Source organism: Nansenia antarctica (assembly GCF_963989245.1).
Source record: "Nansenia antarctica genome assembly, chromosome: 7".
Classification (NCBI taxonomy): Eukaryota; Metazoa; Chordata; class Actinopteri; order Argentiniformes; family Microstomatidae; genus Nansenia; species Nansenia antarctica.
In genome coordinates, this window is record NC_137677.1 from 10,985,068 (window position 1) to 11,002,567 (window position 17,500).

The following is a 17,500-nucleotide window of genomic DNA, read 5'->3' on the forward strand; positions in this document are numbered from 1 at the left end:
TCTCTCTCTCTCTCATCTCTCTCTCTCTCTCTCTCTCTCTCTCTCTCTCTCTCTCTCTCTCTCTCTCTCTCTCTCTCTCTCTCTCTCTCTCTCTCTCTCTCTCTCTCTCTCTCTCTCTCTCTCTCTCTCTCTCTCTCTCTCTCTCTCTCTCTCTCTCTCTCTCTCTCTCTCTCTCTCTCTCTCTCTCTCTCTCTCTCTCTCTCTCTCTCTCTCTCTCTCTCTCTCTCTCTCTCTCTCTCTCTCTGTCTCTCTCTCTGTCTCTCTCTCTCACACACTCACACCCCATCGTAATAGTAGCCTGAGTACACGTGTCCGCTGCAGCCAACTTGTTGCATGTTGCAGGCTTGCCAGACAGTCTGGCAGAGATGTGGAGTTGTCCAACACAGAACGTCAGAACAAAGTAGAACACAGAGTCACCGTAACCAAGACGACAAAGCCCTGTGACCGTCGCAGCCGGTGCCCTACAAATCTCTGAATTGAGTCTAGAAAAGATAGAAAGGTATTTTGATGTACACACACACACACACACAGTGTTGTCTTTTGTTTACGTTTCAGCAAGTAGTCCCACTCCGGTTAGCTGTGTTAGTGTGAGCGAGCGCTGGTTTAGAGGTGTTTTAGTCAGGCTCGACGGGCGGGCAGGCGGGCGGTCGTTCGGGCGGGAGAGCGGTACAGACGTGCTTGACTTACCTCACCTTGGCCATGGGAGGAGGAAGAGGAGGAGGAGGAGGGTGAAACTGAGGTCTAAATAACTCAGATCTGTCGAGAGTCCAGTTTAACAGAGGCGCTGACATGACTCGGCGACTTCCACCATCCCTGACCAGCAGCAGGAGTAGAGCATGGTTGGGGGGGGGGGGGGGAGGAGGGGGAGGGGTGGGGGGAGGAGGGGGAGGGGGGGGGGGAGGAGGGGGAGGGGGAGGAGGGGGAGGGGGAGGAGGGGGAGGGTGAAACTGAGGTCTAAACAACTCAGATCTGTGGAGAGTCCAGTTTAACACGGTATCTGAGGCACTGACATGACTCGACGACTTCCACATTCCCTGACGAGCAGCAGGAGTAGAGCATGGTGGGGGGGGGGGGAGGAGGAGGAGGAGGAGTAGGAGGAGGAGGGGGGGCGGGGGAGGAGCGGAGGGAGGAGGAGGAGGGGGGGGAGGAGCGGAGGGAGTAGGAGGGCGGGGGAGGAGCGGAGGGAGGAGGAGAAGTAGGAGGGGGGGGACGGAGGAGGAGCGGAGGGAGGAGGAGGAGGAGGGAGGGGGGAGGAGGAGGAGGAGGAGGGGGGGGGAGGAGGAGGAGGAGGGGGAGGGGGAGGGGGAGGAGGGGGAAGGAGGAGGAGGAGGAGGGAGGAGGAGGAGGAGGAACGCAGCCCGGTCTGGAAACCTACAGGCCTTCTGCTACAGCAGCTCTGGACAATGGACCTCTAGCATCGCTGTGCCTAACAGCCTCAGGGTGTACTGTACCACAGTGTGTGTGTGTGTGTGTGTGGGTGGGTGTGTTACAGAGTAAGCTCTGCTACAGCTCATTGTAGTGAGTGTATATGTGCGTGTGTGTGTGTGTGTGTGTGTGTGTGTGTGTAGTGTGTGTGTGAGTGCGTGAGTGAGTGTGTGTGAGTGTGTTCTCTGGTCCCACCTGTACATCCAGCTCCTGGCAGCGCTGGCCCAGCTCCTCCTTCTCTAAGGTCACGTCCGCCAGCTCCTCCAGAGCCTTCTTCATCTGCAGAGACACCAACACACACACCCTGCTATTTAACATCTACAACAGAGACACCAACACACACCCTGCTGTTTAACATCTACAACAGAGACACCAACACACACACCCTGCTATTTAACATCTACAACAGAGACACCAACACACACCCTGCTATTTAACATCTACAACAGAGACACCAACACACACCCTGCTGTTTAACATCTACAACAGAGACACCAACACACACACCCTGCTATTTAACATCTACAACAGAGACACCAACACACACCCTGCTACTTAACATCTACAACAGAGACACCAACACACACCCTGCTATTTAACATCTACAACAGAGACACCAACACTGCTGTTTAACATCTACAACAGAGACACCAACAGTGAGGGGAACAGTGAGGGGAACAGTTTAGTTTAGTTTAGTTTATTAGTTTATGATGTCGTGGACAGTCCCCATTAATTAACTGTAACAACAGTAAATGGAGCAGCTTTAGCCTACATGGCTAATTTCCAGCTGTAGTCCCAGGGCCAGTTGACAATAGGCTCCCTAAAATAAAATACATTAGTTTAAAAAATTACAATTGCAGCAAACACAAACAAATGGAGCAGGACATACAAACATATCAAGCATAATTGGAGCAAGCACAAACATGCCGGGGAGACAAGACATTCAAGCACAAATGGCAGCAACATCAATACAGTACATGAGATAAGAACAGTACAAAGGGGACAAAGTGAACGGTGAGAGGAACAGTGAGAGGAACGGTGAGAGGAACAGTGAGAGGAACAGTGAGGGGAACAGTGAGAGGAACAGTGAGAGGAACGGTGAGAGGAACAGTGAGAGGAACAGTGAGGGGAACAGTGAGAGGAACAGTGAGAGGAACAGTGAGAGGAACAGTGAGAGGAACAGTGAGGGGAACAGTGAGGGGAACAGTGAGGGGAACAGTGAGAGGAACAGTGAGAGGAACAGTGAGGGGAACAGTGAGAGGAACAGTGAGGGGAACAGTGAGAGGAACAGTGAGGGGAACAGTGAGGGGAACAGTGAGAGGAACAGTGAGAGGAACAGTGAGGGGAACAGTGAGAGGAACAGTGAGGGGAACAGTGAGAGGAACAGTGAGGGGAACAGTGAGGGGAACAGTGAGGGGAACAGTGAGAGGAACAGTGAGAGGAACAGTGAGAGGAACAGTGAGGGGAACAGTGAGAGGAACAGTGAGGGGAACAGTGAGGGGAACAGTGAGAGGAACAGTGAGAGGAACAGTGAGAGGAACAGTGAGAGGAACAGTGAGAGGAACAGTGAGAGGAACAGTGAGGGGAACAGTGAGAGGAACAGTGAGAGGAACAGTGAGAGGAACAGTGAGGGGAACAGTGAGAGGAACAGTGAGAGGAACAGTGAGAGGAACAGTGAGGGGAACAGTGAGGGGAACAGTGAGGGGAACAGTGAGGGGAACAGTGAGGGAACAGTGAGAGGAACAGTGAGAGGAACAGTGAGGGGAACAGTGAGGGGAACAGTGAGGGGAACAGTGAGGGGAACAGTGAGAGGAACAGTGAGAGGAACAGTGAGGGGAACAGTGAGGGGAACAGTGAGGGGAACAGTGAGAGGAACAGTGAGAGGAACAGTGAGGGGAACAGTGAGAGGAACAGTGAGAGGAACAGTGAGGGGAACAGTGAGGGGAACAGTGAGAGGAACAGTGAGAGGAACAGTGAGGGGAACAGTGAGGGGAACAGTGAGGGGAACAGTGAGGGGAACAGTGAGGGGAACAGTGAGGGGAACAGTGAGGGGAACAGTGAGGGGAACAGTGAGAGGAACAGTGAGAGGAACAGTGAGAGGAACAGTGAGAGGAACAGTGAGGGGAACAGTGAGAGGAACAGTGAGGGGAACAGTGAGGGGAACAGTGAGAGGAACAGTGAGAGGAACAGTGAGGGGAACAGTGAGAGGAACAGTGAGGAACAGTGAGAGGAACAGTGAGAGGAACAGTGAGGGGAACAGTGAGAGGAACAGTGAGGGGAACAGTGAGGGGAACAGTGAGGGGAACAGTGAGGGGAACAGTGAGGGGAACAGTGAGAGGAACAGTGAGAGGAACGGTGAGGGGAACAGTGAGAGGAACAGTGAGAGGAACAGTGAGGGGAACAGTGAGAGGAACAGTGAGAGGAACAGTGAGGGGAACAGTGAGGGGAACAGTGAGGGGAACAGTGAGAGGAACAGTGAGGGGAACAGTGAGAGGAACAGTGAGAGGAACAGTGAGGGGGACAGTGAGAGGAACAGTGAGAGGAACAGTGAGGGGAACAGTGAGGGGAACAGTGAGGGGAACAGTGAGAGGAACAGTGAGGGGAACAGTGAGTGAGAGGAACAGTGAGAGGAACAGTGAGGGGAACAGTGAGGGGAACAGTGAGAGGAACAGTGAGAGGAACAGTGAGGGGAACAGTGAGGGGAACAGTGAGAGGAACAGTGAGAGGAACAGTGAGAGGAACAGTGAGGGGAACAGTGAGGGGAACAGTGAGGGGAACAGTGAGAGGAACAGTGAGAGGAACAGTGAGAGGAACAGTGAGAGGAACAGTGAGAGGAACAGTGAGAGGAACAGTGAGAGGAACAGTGAGAGGAACAGTGAGGGGAACAGTGAGAGGAACAGTGAGAGGAACAGTGAGGGGAACAGTGAGGGGAACAGTGAGGGGAACAGTGAGGGGAACAGTGAGGGGAACAGTGAGGGGAACAGTGAGAGGAACAGTGAGGGGAACAGTGAGAGGAACAGTGAGGGGAACAGTGAGGGGAACAGTGAGGGGAACAGGGGAAGTAGGGGAACAGTGAGGGGAACAGTGAGAGGAACAGTGAGAGGAACAGTGAGAGGAACAGTGAGAGGAACAGTGAGGGGAACAGTGAGAGGAACAGTGAGGGGAACAGTGAGAGGAACAGTGAGGGGAACAGTGAGGGGAACAGTGAGAGGAACAGTGAGAGGAACAGTGAGGGGAACAGTGAGAGGAACAGTGAGGGGAACAGTGAGAGGAACAGTGAGGGGAACAGTGAGGGGAACAGTGAGGGGAACAGTGAGAGGAACAGTGAGAGGAACAGTGAGAGGAACAGTGAGGGGAACAGTGAGAGGAACAGTGAGGGGAACAGTGAGGGGAACAGTGAGAGGAACAGTGAGGGGAACAGTGAGAGGAACAGTGAGAGGAACAGTGAGAGGAACAGTGAGAGGAACAGTGAGAGGAACAGTGAGGGGAACAGTTTAGTTTAGTTTAGTTTATTAGTTTATGATGTCGTGGACAGTCCCCATTAATTAACTGTAACAACAGTAAATGGAGCAGCTTTAGCCTACATGGCTAATTTCCAGCTGTAGTCCCCGGGCCAGTTGACAATAGGCTCCCTAAAATAAAATACATTAGTTTAAAAAATTACAATTGCAGCAAACACAAACAAATGGAGCAGGACATACAAACATATCAAGCATAATTGGAGCAAGCACAAACATGCCGGGGAGACAAGACATTCAAGCACAAATGGCAGCAACATCAATACAATACATGAGATAAGAACAGTACAAAGGGGACAAAGTGAACGGTGAGAGGAACAGTGAGAGGAACGGTGAGAGGAACAGTGAGAGGAACAGTGAGGGGAACAGTGAGAGGAACAGTGAGAGGAACAGTGAGGGGAACAGTGAGAGGAACAGTGAGAGGAACAGTGAGGGGAACAGTGAGAGGAACAGTGAGGGGAACAGTGAGAGGAACAGTGAGGGGAACAGTGAGGGGAACAGTGAGAGGAACAGTGAGAGGAACAGTGAGGGGAACAGTGAGAGGAACAGTGAGGGGAACAGTGAGAGGAACAGTGAGGGGAACAGTGAGGGGAACAGTGAGGGGAACAGTGAGAGGAACAGTGAGAGGAACAGTGAGGGGAACAGTGAGAGGAACAGTGAGGGGAACAGTGAGGGGAACAGTGAGAGGAACAGTGAGAGGAACAGTGAGAGGAACAGTGAGAGGAACAGTGAGGGGAACAGTGAGAGGAACAGTGAGAGGAACAGTGAGAGGAACAGTGAGGGGAACAGTGAGAGGAACAGTGAGAGGAACAGTGAGAGGAACAGTGAGGGGAACAGTGAGGGGAACAGTGAGGGGAACAGTGAGGGGAACAGTGAGGGGAACAGTGAGGGGAACAGTGAGAGGAACAGTGAGAGGAACAGTGAGGGGAACAGTGAGGGGAACAGTGAGGGGAACAGTGAGGGGAACAGTGAGAGGAACAGTGAGAGGAACAGTGAGGGGAACAGTGAGGGGAACAGTGAGAGGAACAGTGAGAGGAACAGTGAGGGGAACAGTGAGAGGAACAGTGAGAGGAACAGTGAGGGGAACAGTGAGGGGAACAGTGAGAGGAACAGTGAGGGGAACAGTGAGGGGAACAGTGAGAGGAACAGTGAGAGGAACAGTGAGGGGAACAGTGAGGGGAACAGTGAGGGGAACAGTGAGGGGAACAGTGAGGGGAACAGTGAGAGGAACAGTGAGAGGAACAGTGAGGGGAACAGTGAGGGGAACAGTGAGAGGAACAGTGAGGGGAACAGTGAGAGGAACAGTGAGGGGAACAGTGAGGGGAACAGTGAGGGGAACAGTGAGGGGAACAGTGAGGGGAACAGTGAGAGGAACAGTGAGAGGAACAGTGAGAGGAACAGTGAGAGGAACAGTGAGGGGAACAGTGAGAGGAACAGTGAGGGGAACAGTGAGAGGAACAGTGAGGGGAACAGTGAGGGGAACAGTGAGGGGAACAGTGAGAGGAACAGTGAGGGGAACAGTGAGGGGAACAGTGAGGGGAACAGTGAGAGGAACAGTGAGAGGAACAGTGAGAGGAACAGTGAGAGGAACAGTGAGAGGAACAGTGAGGGGAACAGTGAGGGGAACAGTGAGGGGAACAGTGAGAGGAACAGTGAGGGGAACAGTGAGGGGAACAGTGAGGGGAACAGTGAGGGGAACAGTGAGGGGAACAGTGAGAGGAACAGTGAGAGGAACGGTGAGGGGAACAGTGAGAGGAACAGTGAGAGGAACAGTGAGGGGAACAGTGAGAGGAACAGTGAGAGGAACAGTGAGGGGAACAGTGAGGGGAACAGTGAGGGGAACAGTGAGGGGAACAGTGAGAGGAACAGTGAGGGGAACAGTGAGAGGAACAGTGAGAGGAACAGTGAGGGGGACAGTGAGAGGAACAGTGAGAGGAACAGTGAGGGGAACAGTGAGGGGAACAGTGAGAGGAACAGTGAGAGGAACAGTGAGAGGAACAGTGAGAGGAACAGTGAGAGGAACAGTGAGGGGAACAGTGAGAGGAACAGTGAGAGGAACAGTGAGAGGAACAGTGAGGGGAACAGTGAGGGGAACAGTGAGAGGAACAGTGAGGGGAACAGTGAGGGGAACAGTGAGAGGAACAGTGAGGGGAACAGTGAGGGGAACAGTGAGAGGAACAGTGAGGGGAACAGTGAGGGGAACAGTGAGAGGAACAGTGAGGGGAACAGTGAGGGGAACAGTGAGGGGAACAGTGAGGGGAACAGTGAGAGGAACAGTGAGGGGAACAGTGAGAGGAACAGTGAGGGGAACAGTGAGAGGAACAGTGAGAGGAACAGTGAGAGGAACAGTGAGAGGAACAGTGAGAGGAACAGTGAGGGGAACAGTGAGAGGAACAGTGAGAGGAACAGTGAGAGGAACAGTGAGAGGAACAGTGAGAGGAACAGTGAGAGGAACAGTGAGGGGAACAGTGAGGGGAACAGTGAGAGGAACAGTGAGAGGAACAGTGAGGGGAACAGTGAGAGGAACAGTGAGAGGAACAGTGAGGGGAACAGTGAGGGGAACAGTGAGAGGAACAGTGAGAGGAACAGTGAGGGGAACAGTGAGAGGAACAGTGAGAGGAACAGTGAGGGGAACAGTGAGAGGAACAGTGAGGGGAACAGTGAGGGGAACAGTGAGGGGAACAGTGAGGGGAACAGTGAGAGGAACAGTGAGGGGAACAGTGAGGGGAACAGTGAGGGGAACAGTGAGGGGAACAGTGAGAGGAACAGTGAGGGGAACAGTGAGGGGAACAGTGAGAGGAACAGTGAGAGGAACAGTGAGAGGAACAGTGAGAGGAACAGTGAGGGGAACAGTGAGAGGAACAGTGAGAGGAACAGTGAGAGGAACAGTGAGGGGAACAGTGAGAGGAACAGTGAGAGGAACAGAGAGAGGAACAGTGAGAGGAACAGTGTGTGAGAGGAACAGTGAGGGGAACAGTGAGAGGAACAGTGAGAGGAACAGTGAGAGGAACAGTGAGAGGAACAGTGAGAGGAACAGTGAGAGGAACAGTGAGAGGAACAGAGAGAGGAACAGTGAGAGGAACAGTGAGGGGAACAGTGAGAGGAACAGTGAGAGGAACAGTGAGGGGAACAGTGAGGGGAACAGTGAGGGGAACAGTGAGGGGAACAGTGAGAGGAACAGTGAGGGGAACAGTGAGAGGAACAGTGAGAGGAACAGTGAGAGGAACAGAGAGAGGAACAGTGAGAGGAACAGTGTGTGAGAGGAACAGTGAGGGGAACAGTGAGAGGAACAGTGAGAGGAACAGTGAGAGGAACAGTGAGGGGAACAGTGAGGGGAACAGTGAGAGGAACAGTGAGGGGAACAGTGAGAGGAACAGTGAGAGGAACAGTGAGGGGAACAGTGAGGGGAACAGTGAGAGGAACAGTGAGAGGAACAGTGAGAGGAACAGTGAGAGGAACAGTGAGGGGAACAGTGAGAGGAACAGTGAGAGGAACAGTGAGAGGAACAGTGAGAGGATCAGTGAGAGGAACAGTGAGGGGAACAGAGAGAGGAACAGTGAGAGGAACAGTGTGTGAGAGGAACAGTGAGGGGAACAGTGAGAGGAACAGTGAGAGGAACAGTGAGAGGAACAGTGAGAGGAACAGTGAGAGGAACAGTGAGAGGAACAGTGAGAGGAACAGAGAGAGGAACAGTGAGAGGAACAGTGTGTGAGAGGAACAGTGAGGGGAACAGTGAGAGGAACAGTGAGGGGAACAGTGAGAGGAACAGTGAGAGGAACAGTGAGAGGAACAGTGAGGGGAACAGTGAGAGGAACAGTGAGAGGAACAGTGAGAGGAACAGTGAGAGGAACAGTGAGGGGAACAGTGAGAGGAACAGTGAGAGGAACAGTGAGAGGAACAGTGAGGGGAACAGTGAGAGGAACAGTGAGAGGAACAGTGAGAGGAACAGTGAGAGGAACAGTGAGAGGAACAGTGAGAGGAACAGTGAGAGGAACAGTGAGGGGAACAGTGAGAGGAACAGTGAGGGGAACAGTGAGAGGAACAGTGAGAGGAACAGTGAGAGGAACAGTGAGAGGAACAGTGAGGGGAACAGTGAGAGGAACAGTGAGAGGAACAGTGAGAGGAACAGTGAGAGGAACAGTGAGAGGAACAGTGAGAGGAACAGTGAGGGGAACAGTGAGGGGAACAGTGAGGGGAACAGTGAGAGGAACAGTGAGGGGAACAGTGAGGGGAACAGTGAGAGGAACAGTGAGGGGAACAGTGAGGGGAACAGTGAGGGGAACAGTGAGAGGAACAGTGAGAGGAACAGTGAGAGGAACAGTGAGGGGAACAGTGAGGGGAACAGTGAGAGGAACAGTGAGAGGAACAGTGAGGGGAACAGTGAGGGGAACAGTGAGGGGAACAGTGAGAGGAACAGTGAGAGGAACAGTGAGAGGAACAGTGAGGGGAACAGTGAGAGGAACAGTGAGGGGAACAGTGAGGGGAACAGTGAGAGGAACAGTGAGGGGAACAGTGAGGGGAACAGTGAGGGGAACAGTGAGAGGAACAGTGTCAGAGAGGAACAGTGAGAGGAACAGTGAGGGGAACAGTGAGGGGAACAGTGAGGGGAACAGTGAGGGGAACAGTGAGAGGAACAGTGAGGGGAACAGTGAGAGGAACAGTGAGAGGAACAGTGAGAGGAACAGTGAGAGGAACAGTGAGAGGAACAGTGAGGGGAACAGTGAGGGGAACAGTGAGAGGAACAGTGAGAGGAACAGTGAGGGGAACAGTGAGAGGAACAGTGAGAGGAACAGTGAGGGGAACAGTGTCAGAGAGGAACAGTGTCAGAGAGGAACAGTGTCAGAGGGGAACAGTGTCAGCAGAGAGGAACAGTGTCAGAGGGGAACAGTGTCAGAGAGGAACAGTGTCAGAGAGGAACAGTGTCAGAGAGGAACAGTGTCAGAGGGGAACAGTGTCAGAGGGGAACAGTGTCAGAGAGGAACAGTGTCAGAGAGGAACAGTGTCAGAGGGGAACAGTGTCAGCAGAGAGGAACAGTGTCAGAGGGGAACAGTGTCAGAGAGGAACAGTGTCAGAGAGGAACAGTGTCAGAGAGGAACAGTGTCAGAGAGGAACAGTGTCAGAGAGGAACAGTGTCAGAGAGGAACAGTGTCAGAGAGGAACAGTGTCGACGGTTCAACGACTCACCTGTTGCTCCAGGTCTCCGGGCGGCTCTGCTGCCAGCTGGATCACGTGGTCTCTGTTCATGAGCTGAGGAGAGCAGGGGGTGACGGGGTCAGTTAGAGACAACTCATAGGGCTTTCACACCGGCAAAGAACCGTGCCGGTTCGCGTTCGCAAACCAAGTCTGGAACCGGCCGGCGCGTTCAGACCGAAGCTCAATTGGTTCGGAACCTGAAAAGTTGGTTCGCAGCGGGCACCAAAAAATAGTGGTTCTCAAGTGAACCAAAAACGCGAACCGTGACGTCGTCAGAGGGTGTGTCATATTCTAGGCTGCAGAGACCAGCAAGGAGGAAGTAGACCAAATGTAATCTAATCTAAATCTAATCATTAGTGATCCAAAACAATATCAAAAGTGTCATTATTCTCTCTATCTTCCTCACATGCTCAGCAAACACACACACGCACACGGACATGCGCGAACGCGAATTTCGTGAACCATTTCTATTCCAGTAACGGAGCAGCTGATTAGTAAAAGAACGCGTGTAGAAAGTGTCTTTTGTTTTGTTTCATAGAAAATAGTGTTTATTTCAGATACTGTAGTGGAAGATATTATCTTCATTTCCAGTGAAGTAGCTGCCATCTAGTTGTGAAATGTTTGTTTATCCCGCCCCTTCATCACCCAGCGTTGATAACGCGGATGGTTCAGGTTACACTGGTATGAACACGGGCTCGTTCGCCAGACAGCACCAAGGTTCAGAGGTTTCCGAACGCGAACGCGAACCGGCACGGTTCTTTGCCGGTGTGAAAGCCCTATCAGACACTCCATGATGCACACTGCAAACAGTCAGCTCTCAAAACAAGAAAAAAAGCAATAAGATGGGGGGGAAATATGACTTAAAATAAGCAAAATGATCTGCCGACAGAACAGGAAAATTGTTTTTAAAAAATAATTTAAAAAGTGTTGTTTTGTTTTAAAACAAATAAAATATATCTTAAAACTAGTGCAGTCAGACAAAAAAAATAACATTGTATTGATTTAAGATATTTCATCTTACTTAGATTTACTTTTTGCAGCGCAGGAGCATCAAACATGTGGCCCACGAGAAAGTACCTTAATATAAGAGATATGTGTGGTTTTGCAAATCACTAAGACTAAAACCACACACAACCTGGGTAGGAGGGATGATGCAACTCTTCAAAAACAGTCGTAGAACAGTATTATGAACCGGATTTCTGAGAACCGAATTCACGAACGCAGCCATGATAAGAGAGAGAGTTCTGGTGCAGCCCTCACCTCCTGGATGGCTGTCATGACAACATGCTGCACTGACTCCTCCAGGGTCATGATGATCTGGATGTAATCTGGAGAGGAAGGGGAGGGCATGATCACACACACATGTACCATACACATGTACCATACACAGTCACACAAACAGTCTCTCTCTCTCTCTCTCTCACACACACACACACACACACACACACACACACACACACACACACACACACAAATTGTGTGTCCCTAATAGCCGTGTCCTTTATCAAACGAAACATGTCACAGTCGCGCCTCATCGCGGGCCTTGCCAGGGGTGTCTGGTTCTGGTCAGCCGACTCCTTTGTGGGCGTCTTGGCAAGGCAACAACGAGGCGTTGTTCTAGTCGGGCCCGCAAGCGGCAGGTCTATTCATCCCCTGTCCTGTTAACACCGTTACCTTGCTTGCGTTCGCAGTTGACGGCGCAGCCCAGGATGAGCTGCAGCAGGCGGCCCAGCTGCTCCGGGTCCGAGTGCTCCGCTATGCGGGCCAGGTCCGGCAGGGGGAACTCAGAGATCTGCTGGGACAGCACCTGGATGACACAGGGCGGGGGGACAGAGCCCATATCAGCATGCGTCACCGTGCATCACCTCATAGGGGACACCGGAATATGCTGGCTCAGGTCCTGGGGGGGTATTCTATCAACATCGCTGAAGGAAAATGCAGGCTTATTTTTCCGTGAGACTTTTCCTTTAGTGACGTTGATGGAATACCCCCCAGATGTACAGAGAACATACATTGTAAAGCATCTTGAGTCTTAGAAAAGCACTATATACATTTGATGTATTATTATTATTATTATCATCATCATCATACAGAAGGAAGACTAGGTTTCCGATGAGCATACAGTAGGGTTGTGATGTCCATCATCTCGTAATTTCATGTTGATTAGAGCTGCAAACTACTGGGATGACTTCCTCCACCCTGTCTGCCTGCTGCCTGTGTCTGTGTGTGTGTGTGTGTGTGTGCATGCGCGTTTGCGTGTGTGCGTGTGTGTGTGTGTGCGCGTTTGCATGTGTGTGTATGTGTGTGTGTGTGTGTGTGTGTGTGTGTGTGTGTGTGTGCTGTCCTTGCAGGTAGTGGAGGAGGGTGTGGCAGAGGTCGTTAGCACACGGGCAGCACCTGGGCCTGGTGTGTCTGTGCTCTTTATAGCCTCTCAGAGCCCTGGGGGGTATTCCATCAACGTCGCTAAAGGAATATCCAGGCTTATTCTGATAACTCGCACGCGACTTCAGAGAGATCAAAAATAAACCTGGGTTTTTCCTTTAGCGACATTGATGGAATACCCCCCAGGTGCAGTGCACTCTCCGCCCCGAGACACCCTTCAGTTTTCGGTTGACGTTTGGCTTTTGTACACCTGCTATGTCTAGACAGACGACAGTTAGGCTACAAATCCAGTTGGTTAAAATACTGTGATCTGACGCTGCCGGATCGATGAGAAAGAGGTGATTGTACGTTGTCAGAAGGTTTGAGTGAGTGCAAAAGAAAGAAACCATCATGTTGATACTGGATTTTTGGTGCAAGGTCTGTTCGGCCATGTTTGAACTTGAAAGCCAGTGAGAAGTACAGAAAGACTGTGTAAGGTAGGGAGATGAAATGGATAGGGAAAGGTATTCTACTGATGAGAAGAGGTTGTACATTGTTTCCATTATTTTTTTTATTTTTTTTAAAATGTTATGGTATTTTATCTTTACCTTTTCTTTTTACTGTTTTCCCCTGCTTTTATATTCAGTCTATGCTTGTATATGTTTATTCCTGTTGTAAAGCATTTTGAGCTGCATTTCTTGTATGAAAGGTGCTATATAAATAAAGCTTTACTTACTTACTTACTTACCTACACACTCTTCCACTCACCGACACTACTGACTTTACTGATGACACACACCTGTATCCTCCCCTTATGTTATTCTTTTTGTTAATAAATCATTTGAGTTAGTTTACTGGGTCGTGTACGTCTCTCTCTCTCTTTTCTGTCATGGCCGGTGCGTTCCGGTTTGTGACACTGTATATATGAATGAATGAATGTAGCGTTAGCGGTTAGCGAACTAGCACCTACCTCACTGTAGTAATCCACCATCATCTGAAGGACCTTCTTGAGGTTGTTCATCTGGAGAAATGTGGGACAAGTTTAGTCTGGGGGTGAGAGGTCAGGCCAGGGACAGCAGACTGCTGTCATTCAGTCTGGGAGGGAGGGAGGGAGGGAAGGAAGGAAGGAGTGTAGAGGAGAAGAGGAATGGGAAGGGAGGGAGGGAGGGAGGGAGGTTGGGGGGAAGGAGGGATGGTTTGAGGAGGACACACACAGTCCTGTTACCTTCAGCCTCCAGTTGTCCCCTACGTCGTCTTTAACACGACCCAGCCAAGGCTTGAACCACTCTGGGTCTCTGCAAACACACACACACACACACACACACACACACACACACATACACACACAGACACACACTATATCCCTGATTGTGCTGAAAGGCCTGTCTGGCTCCAGTATGTTGTGAAATATTCAACCAGGGTAAGATTGACTATAAACGAATAACGTTCCTGCAGAGTGGCCAGTTATTGTGATTAACCGGGAGGGAGGACGTGTGTGTGTGTGTGTGTGTGTGTGTGTGTGTGTACAATGAGGATGCGGCAGGAGCAGAACACACATCTGATGCAGGACCTGGGCCATGACAGCCCCATTGGTCAGCTCCTGTATGGTGGTGCAGGGGGAGGCGGTGTTGAAGGTCTGGAGCTGAGGGGTGGGGAGAGGGAAGGCCACAGACAGAAAAGACACCCACAATGCCTCAGTCAGAGCTGGAGTGTGCATTATAGTGAAGCATTATAGTGAGGCAGGCCAACATTGAGACAACAGCAGCCGGTATAGAGATGCTACTCTGCGCCGGTGGGCTTTTGAATAATTCAAACTGCTCCAACGGTGTCAGGTAAAGGCTTTACAACCAGGGCCACGTTGCTTTCGAATAAAACACACTCTACTCTTGTGTTGTTTTGTGTCCCTCAACCACTCCTTCAGCTGCGAAGAGAAACTAACCATCACACTGTTAGATTGTCAAGCTGGATGAATCGAGTGCCCGTTTCCTTTCCTCATCTCCTCTATATCATTTACACTCATACAAAGACGGGATGGATGAAAGAAGAGGCACCGCGGGCACAGAGGAGGAAGAGTAGAGAGAGTAAGGAAGCCATTATTCTGTGTGGGAGGCAGATTTGATGCTGTAACACTTGGCACATGATTCAATCCCAAAAAGAAGGCCTAACTTGACTTCCACGATTATCAACATAATCCATGAACGTGATTCAATTATAAAAAGCAACAAGGACGGTTATAAAAACCTAATAAAAAAAAAAAAAAAACTGCTTAATAGCTGTGACTAAAACCAAAAGCCGAAAACAAACATGCAGGATTGCCAGGAGTTTATTTCCCTGACCTAAAAGAGTGAAGGAAGGAGCGACATTCCTCACATAATCTACCGGTTAATGGGATTAGGTAGTATAGGTACCCTCCACCCGGAGAGGATCAACTGAATCAAGGGATGTTATTGTTTGTTTGTTTGTTTGTTTGTTTGTTTGTTTAAATCTCAGACTACAAACACTGTACACCTTCCAAAGCTGAGTGGGACAATGATCTGTGCAGGTGTTTACATAGACTACTGCTACACTCACTCATGCTGACGGCAACAGGCTTGAGGGCTATTATAAACATTATGAAAAGGAGGACAGATCTGCTTGATTTTCATGACACATCGCAGCCCCACTTCGTGAGCTTAGAATGATGAGGTTCTATCTCCGTTTAGGGCAGTTCAGAGATATTGAGCGTCAAAGTGTTTACATTCAATTATGTTCTGTGAGATGGAACCTTTGTATTTTATTAATTACTCACTCAAAAATGTCAACATTTTAAAAAATAACACCACACAGGCATTAATAAACACCTAATGGATCAGATTATGTAAAAAACTCAATTTTGACAAAAATGGAGATAGAACCTTATAATTCTAACGTCACGACTTCCTGATCGGTGCGCCATCTGATCTAAGAGTTTATTAGCTGCCATAATATACCTGGGACAGGTAAACGGTTATACCCGTCATCGACTACAGCAGTAATACGCATTCGTGAGGAATTCTAAGTTTCTGATCAGCCCACAGCCATGTCCATATGAAACATATCAGAGAGAAACTCACCCAAATGATAAGGCTCTCGCATAACACGTGTTTGTTGGTCTCCATCTCTTGAATTGTGGCCAAAATGATCTCGATTGATTCCACCTGTCAACCAAAAGCTTGTCCCCCTTTTCCTCTCTGCCTTTGACCTCACCTGCAGGCGGTGGATCTCTAACGCCGAATGCGCAGTGTGGACATGTTTCGTAGTGACTGCGCTGTAAAAACACCGTAAACGTTCAGCGTGAATGACAGACGCGCTTTGGTTCTTTGACGTTTCCCCGTTGACGGGATAAAAGAGCGCAAGACCGAGGAATAAAAGACCAATGGGGTGTCTTGAGCTGAGAGGTACAAGGCGGGCCAATCAGGAGAAGATCTGCCGTGACGGACAGCGCCCTGGGTGAAGGTGAGCCAATCAGAGAGCGACATCAGACCTGTGTGTACGCCTCAATGAACTGTGTTGGTCTCGATTCAGAAAATGTGCATCCTTGATCCGGCACTTTATGACTTTTTTTTGTCACAGATATTACACAATATGTTCGCAAAATAAAAATCTCCCCATCTAAATATTGAAATATGTAGCTTGTGATGTTGTTTTATCAATGAGTAAAATTCATTCGGTCAGGGGTAGATTGAAGGAAGCACGTTTTCACAATGGAGCGCACCCGTCCAAGGGTAGCTGTTAAAGGGACATTGGTATGTATACAGGTGTGTAGAAAGTTCATTTATATGTCAGATTTAAACTGTAAAATAATTCCAATCTTTGAACTGAACGGCTTAGGAGTGGTTAGACGATCCCCACCCAGGCCAATATGTCTTCATGTTGTTAATGGTTAATTAACCTCACGTTGGGGGTGTGTTTGTTTGTGTGTGTGTGTGTGTGTGTGTGTGTGTGTGTGTGTGTGTGTGTGTGTGTGTGTGTGTGTGTGTGTGTGTGTGCGTTTGTGTGTGTGCGTGTGTGTGTGTGTGTGTGTGTGTGTGTGTGTGTGTGTGTGTGTGCGTGCGTGCGTGCGTGTGTGTGTGTCCGCACGTGCTTGTGTGTCTGTGTGCGTGTGTGTGTGTGTGTGTGTGTGTGTGTGTGTGGGCTATCTCACATGAAGTGTTTCTCAAAAACCTTTTATTGCACCATAGTTAGATAAGATTAGGAAACTCATGTATATGGTCCCATGAGTAGAAATTCACAGTTTATTTCCTTCAGAATACAATACATGGTTCAGTTCCATAAGCCGAAACATATGAATGAATATATAACCAAACATATGTATTATTGTTTGACAATACACATGGATTGAGAGCAGCCTACTGGTTGTTGATGCTGGGGCTGTAAATCCTTCATGGTTCAGCAGCTGGAGGACTCAGATAGGAGTTCCCAAGTTGGAAATAACCATTAGAACTTCTTGTCAGAAAACTGTCACTAATTTTGACAGTAAGTGGTAAACATGTAAACAGTATTAATCTTTCTGTACATTTAATATTTGTTAATACTGTTTACATGTTTACCACTTACTATGTCTTTTTCTCCATTCACTATTACCATATTAAACGTTTATCTATTTACTTATATTATATATGATATCTGCAGCAGTTCTGAGTTCAGACTGAAACATGCTGAATGGTCCTTAATCCAAGGGCTGTAAATTCACTGTAAATGTAAATGTGACTAATTGTAAATGTGACTAAATCCGTTTGCAAATGTGTCATTTTACTATTTATTTTCTATATATATATATTCTTGAGAATGATAAAAAAAAAAAAAAAAACTGTATGTAAAGCACTTTGAATTGCCCCTGTTGTATGAAATGTGCTGTACTGTACAAATAAACTTGCCTTGCCTTGCCTTACATGATACACGTGTATGTATCATGTCTGTTTGTAGTTTGTTAATCTTCATGATGGATTACAAACAATATTATCTCACTGTTCCCACTTCAAAA

At 49.3% G+C, this 17,500-nt stretch overlaps 1 protein-coding gene across 1 annotated transcript in view; it reads right to left on the reverse strand.

Moving 5' to 3' along the window:
* hook1 (hook microtubule-tethering protein 1) overlaps positions 1-15,702 on the reverse strand; it is a 27,242-nt gene extending 11,540 nt beyond the window's left edge. Inside the window, exons 1-8 of the mRNA XM_080536327.1 lie at positions 15,591-15,702; positions 14,055-14,140; positions 13,724-13,793; positions 13,469-13,519; positions 11,812-11,944; positions 11,398-11,465; positions 10,129-10,191; positions 1,621-1,704 (exon numbers count right to left, since the gene is read on the reverse strand). Of these exons, the coding sequence (XP_080392453.1) occupies positions 1,621-1,704; positions 10,129-10,191; positions 11,398-11,465; positions 11,812-11,944; positions 13,469-13,519; positions 13,724-13,793; positions 14,055-14,140; positions 15,591-15,635 (600 nt within the window). The 5' untranslated portion in view covers positions 15,636-15,702. The remainder of the gene's footprint in view (positions 1-1,620; positions 1,705-10,128; positions 10,192-11,397; positions 11,466-11,811; positions 11,945-13,468; positions 13,520-13,723; positions 13,794-14,054; positions 14,141-15,590) is intronic.
* Between the last annotated feature and the right edge of the window lie 1,798 nt (positions 15,703-17,500).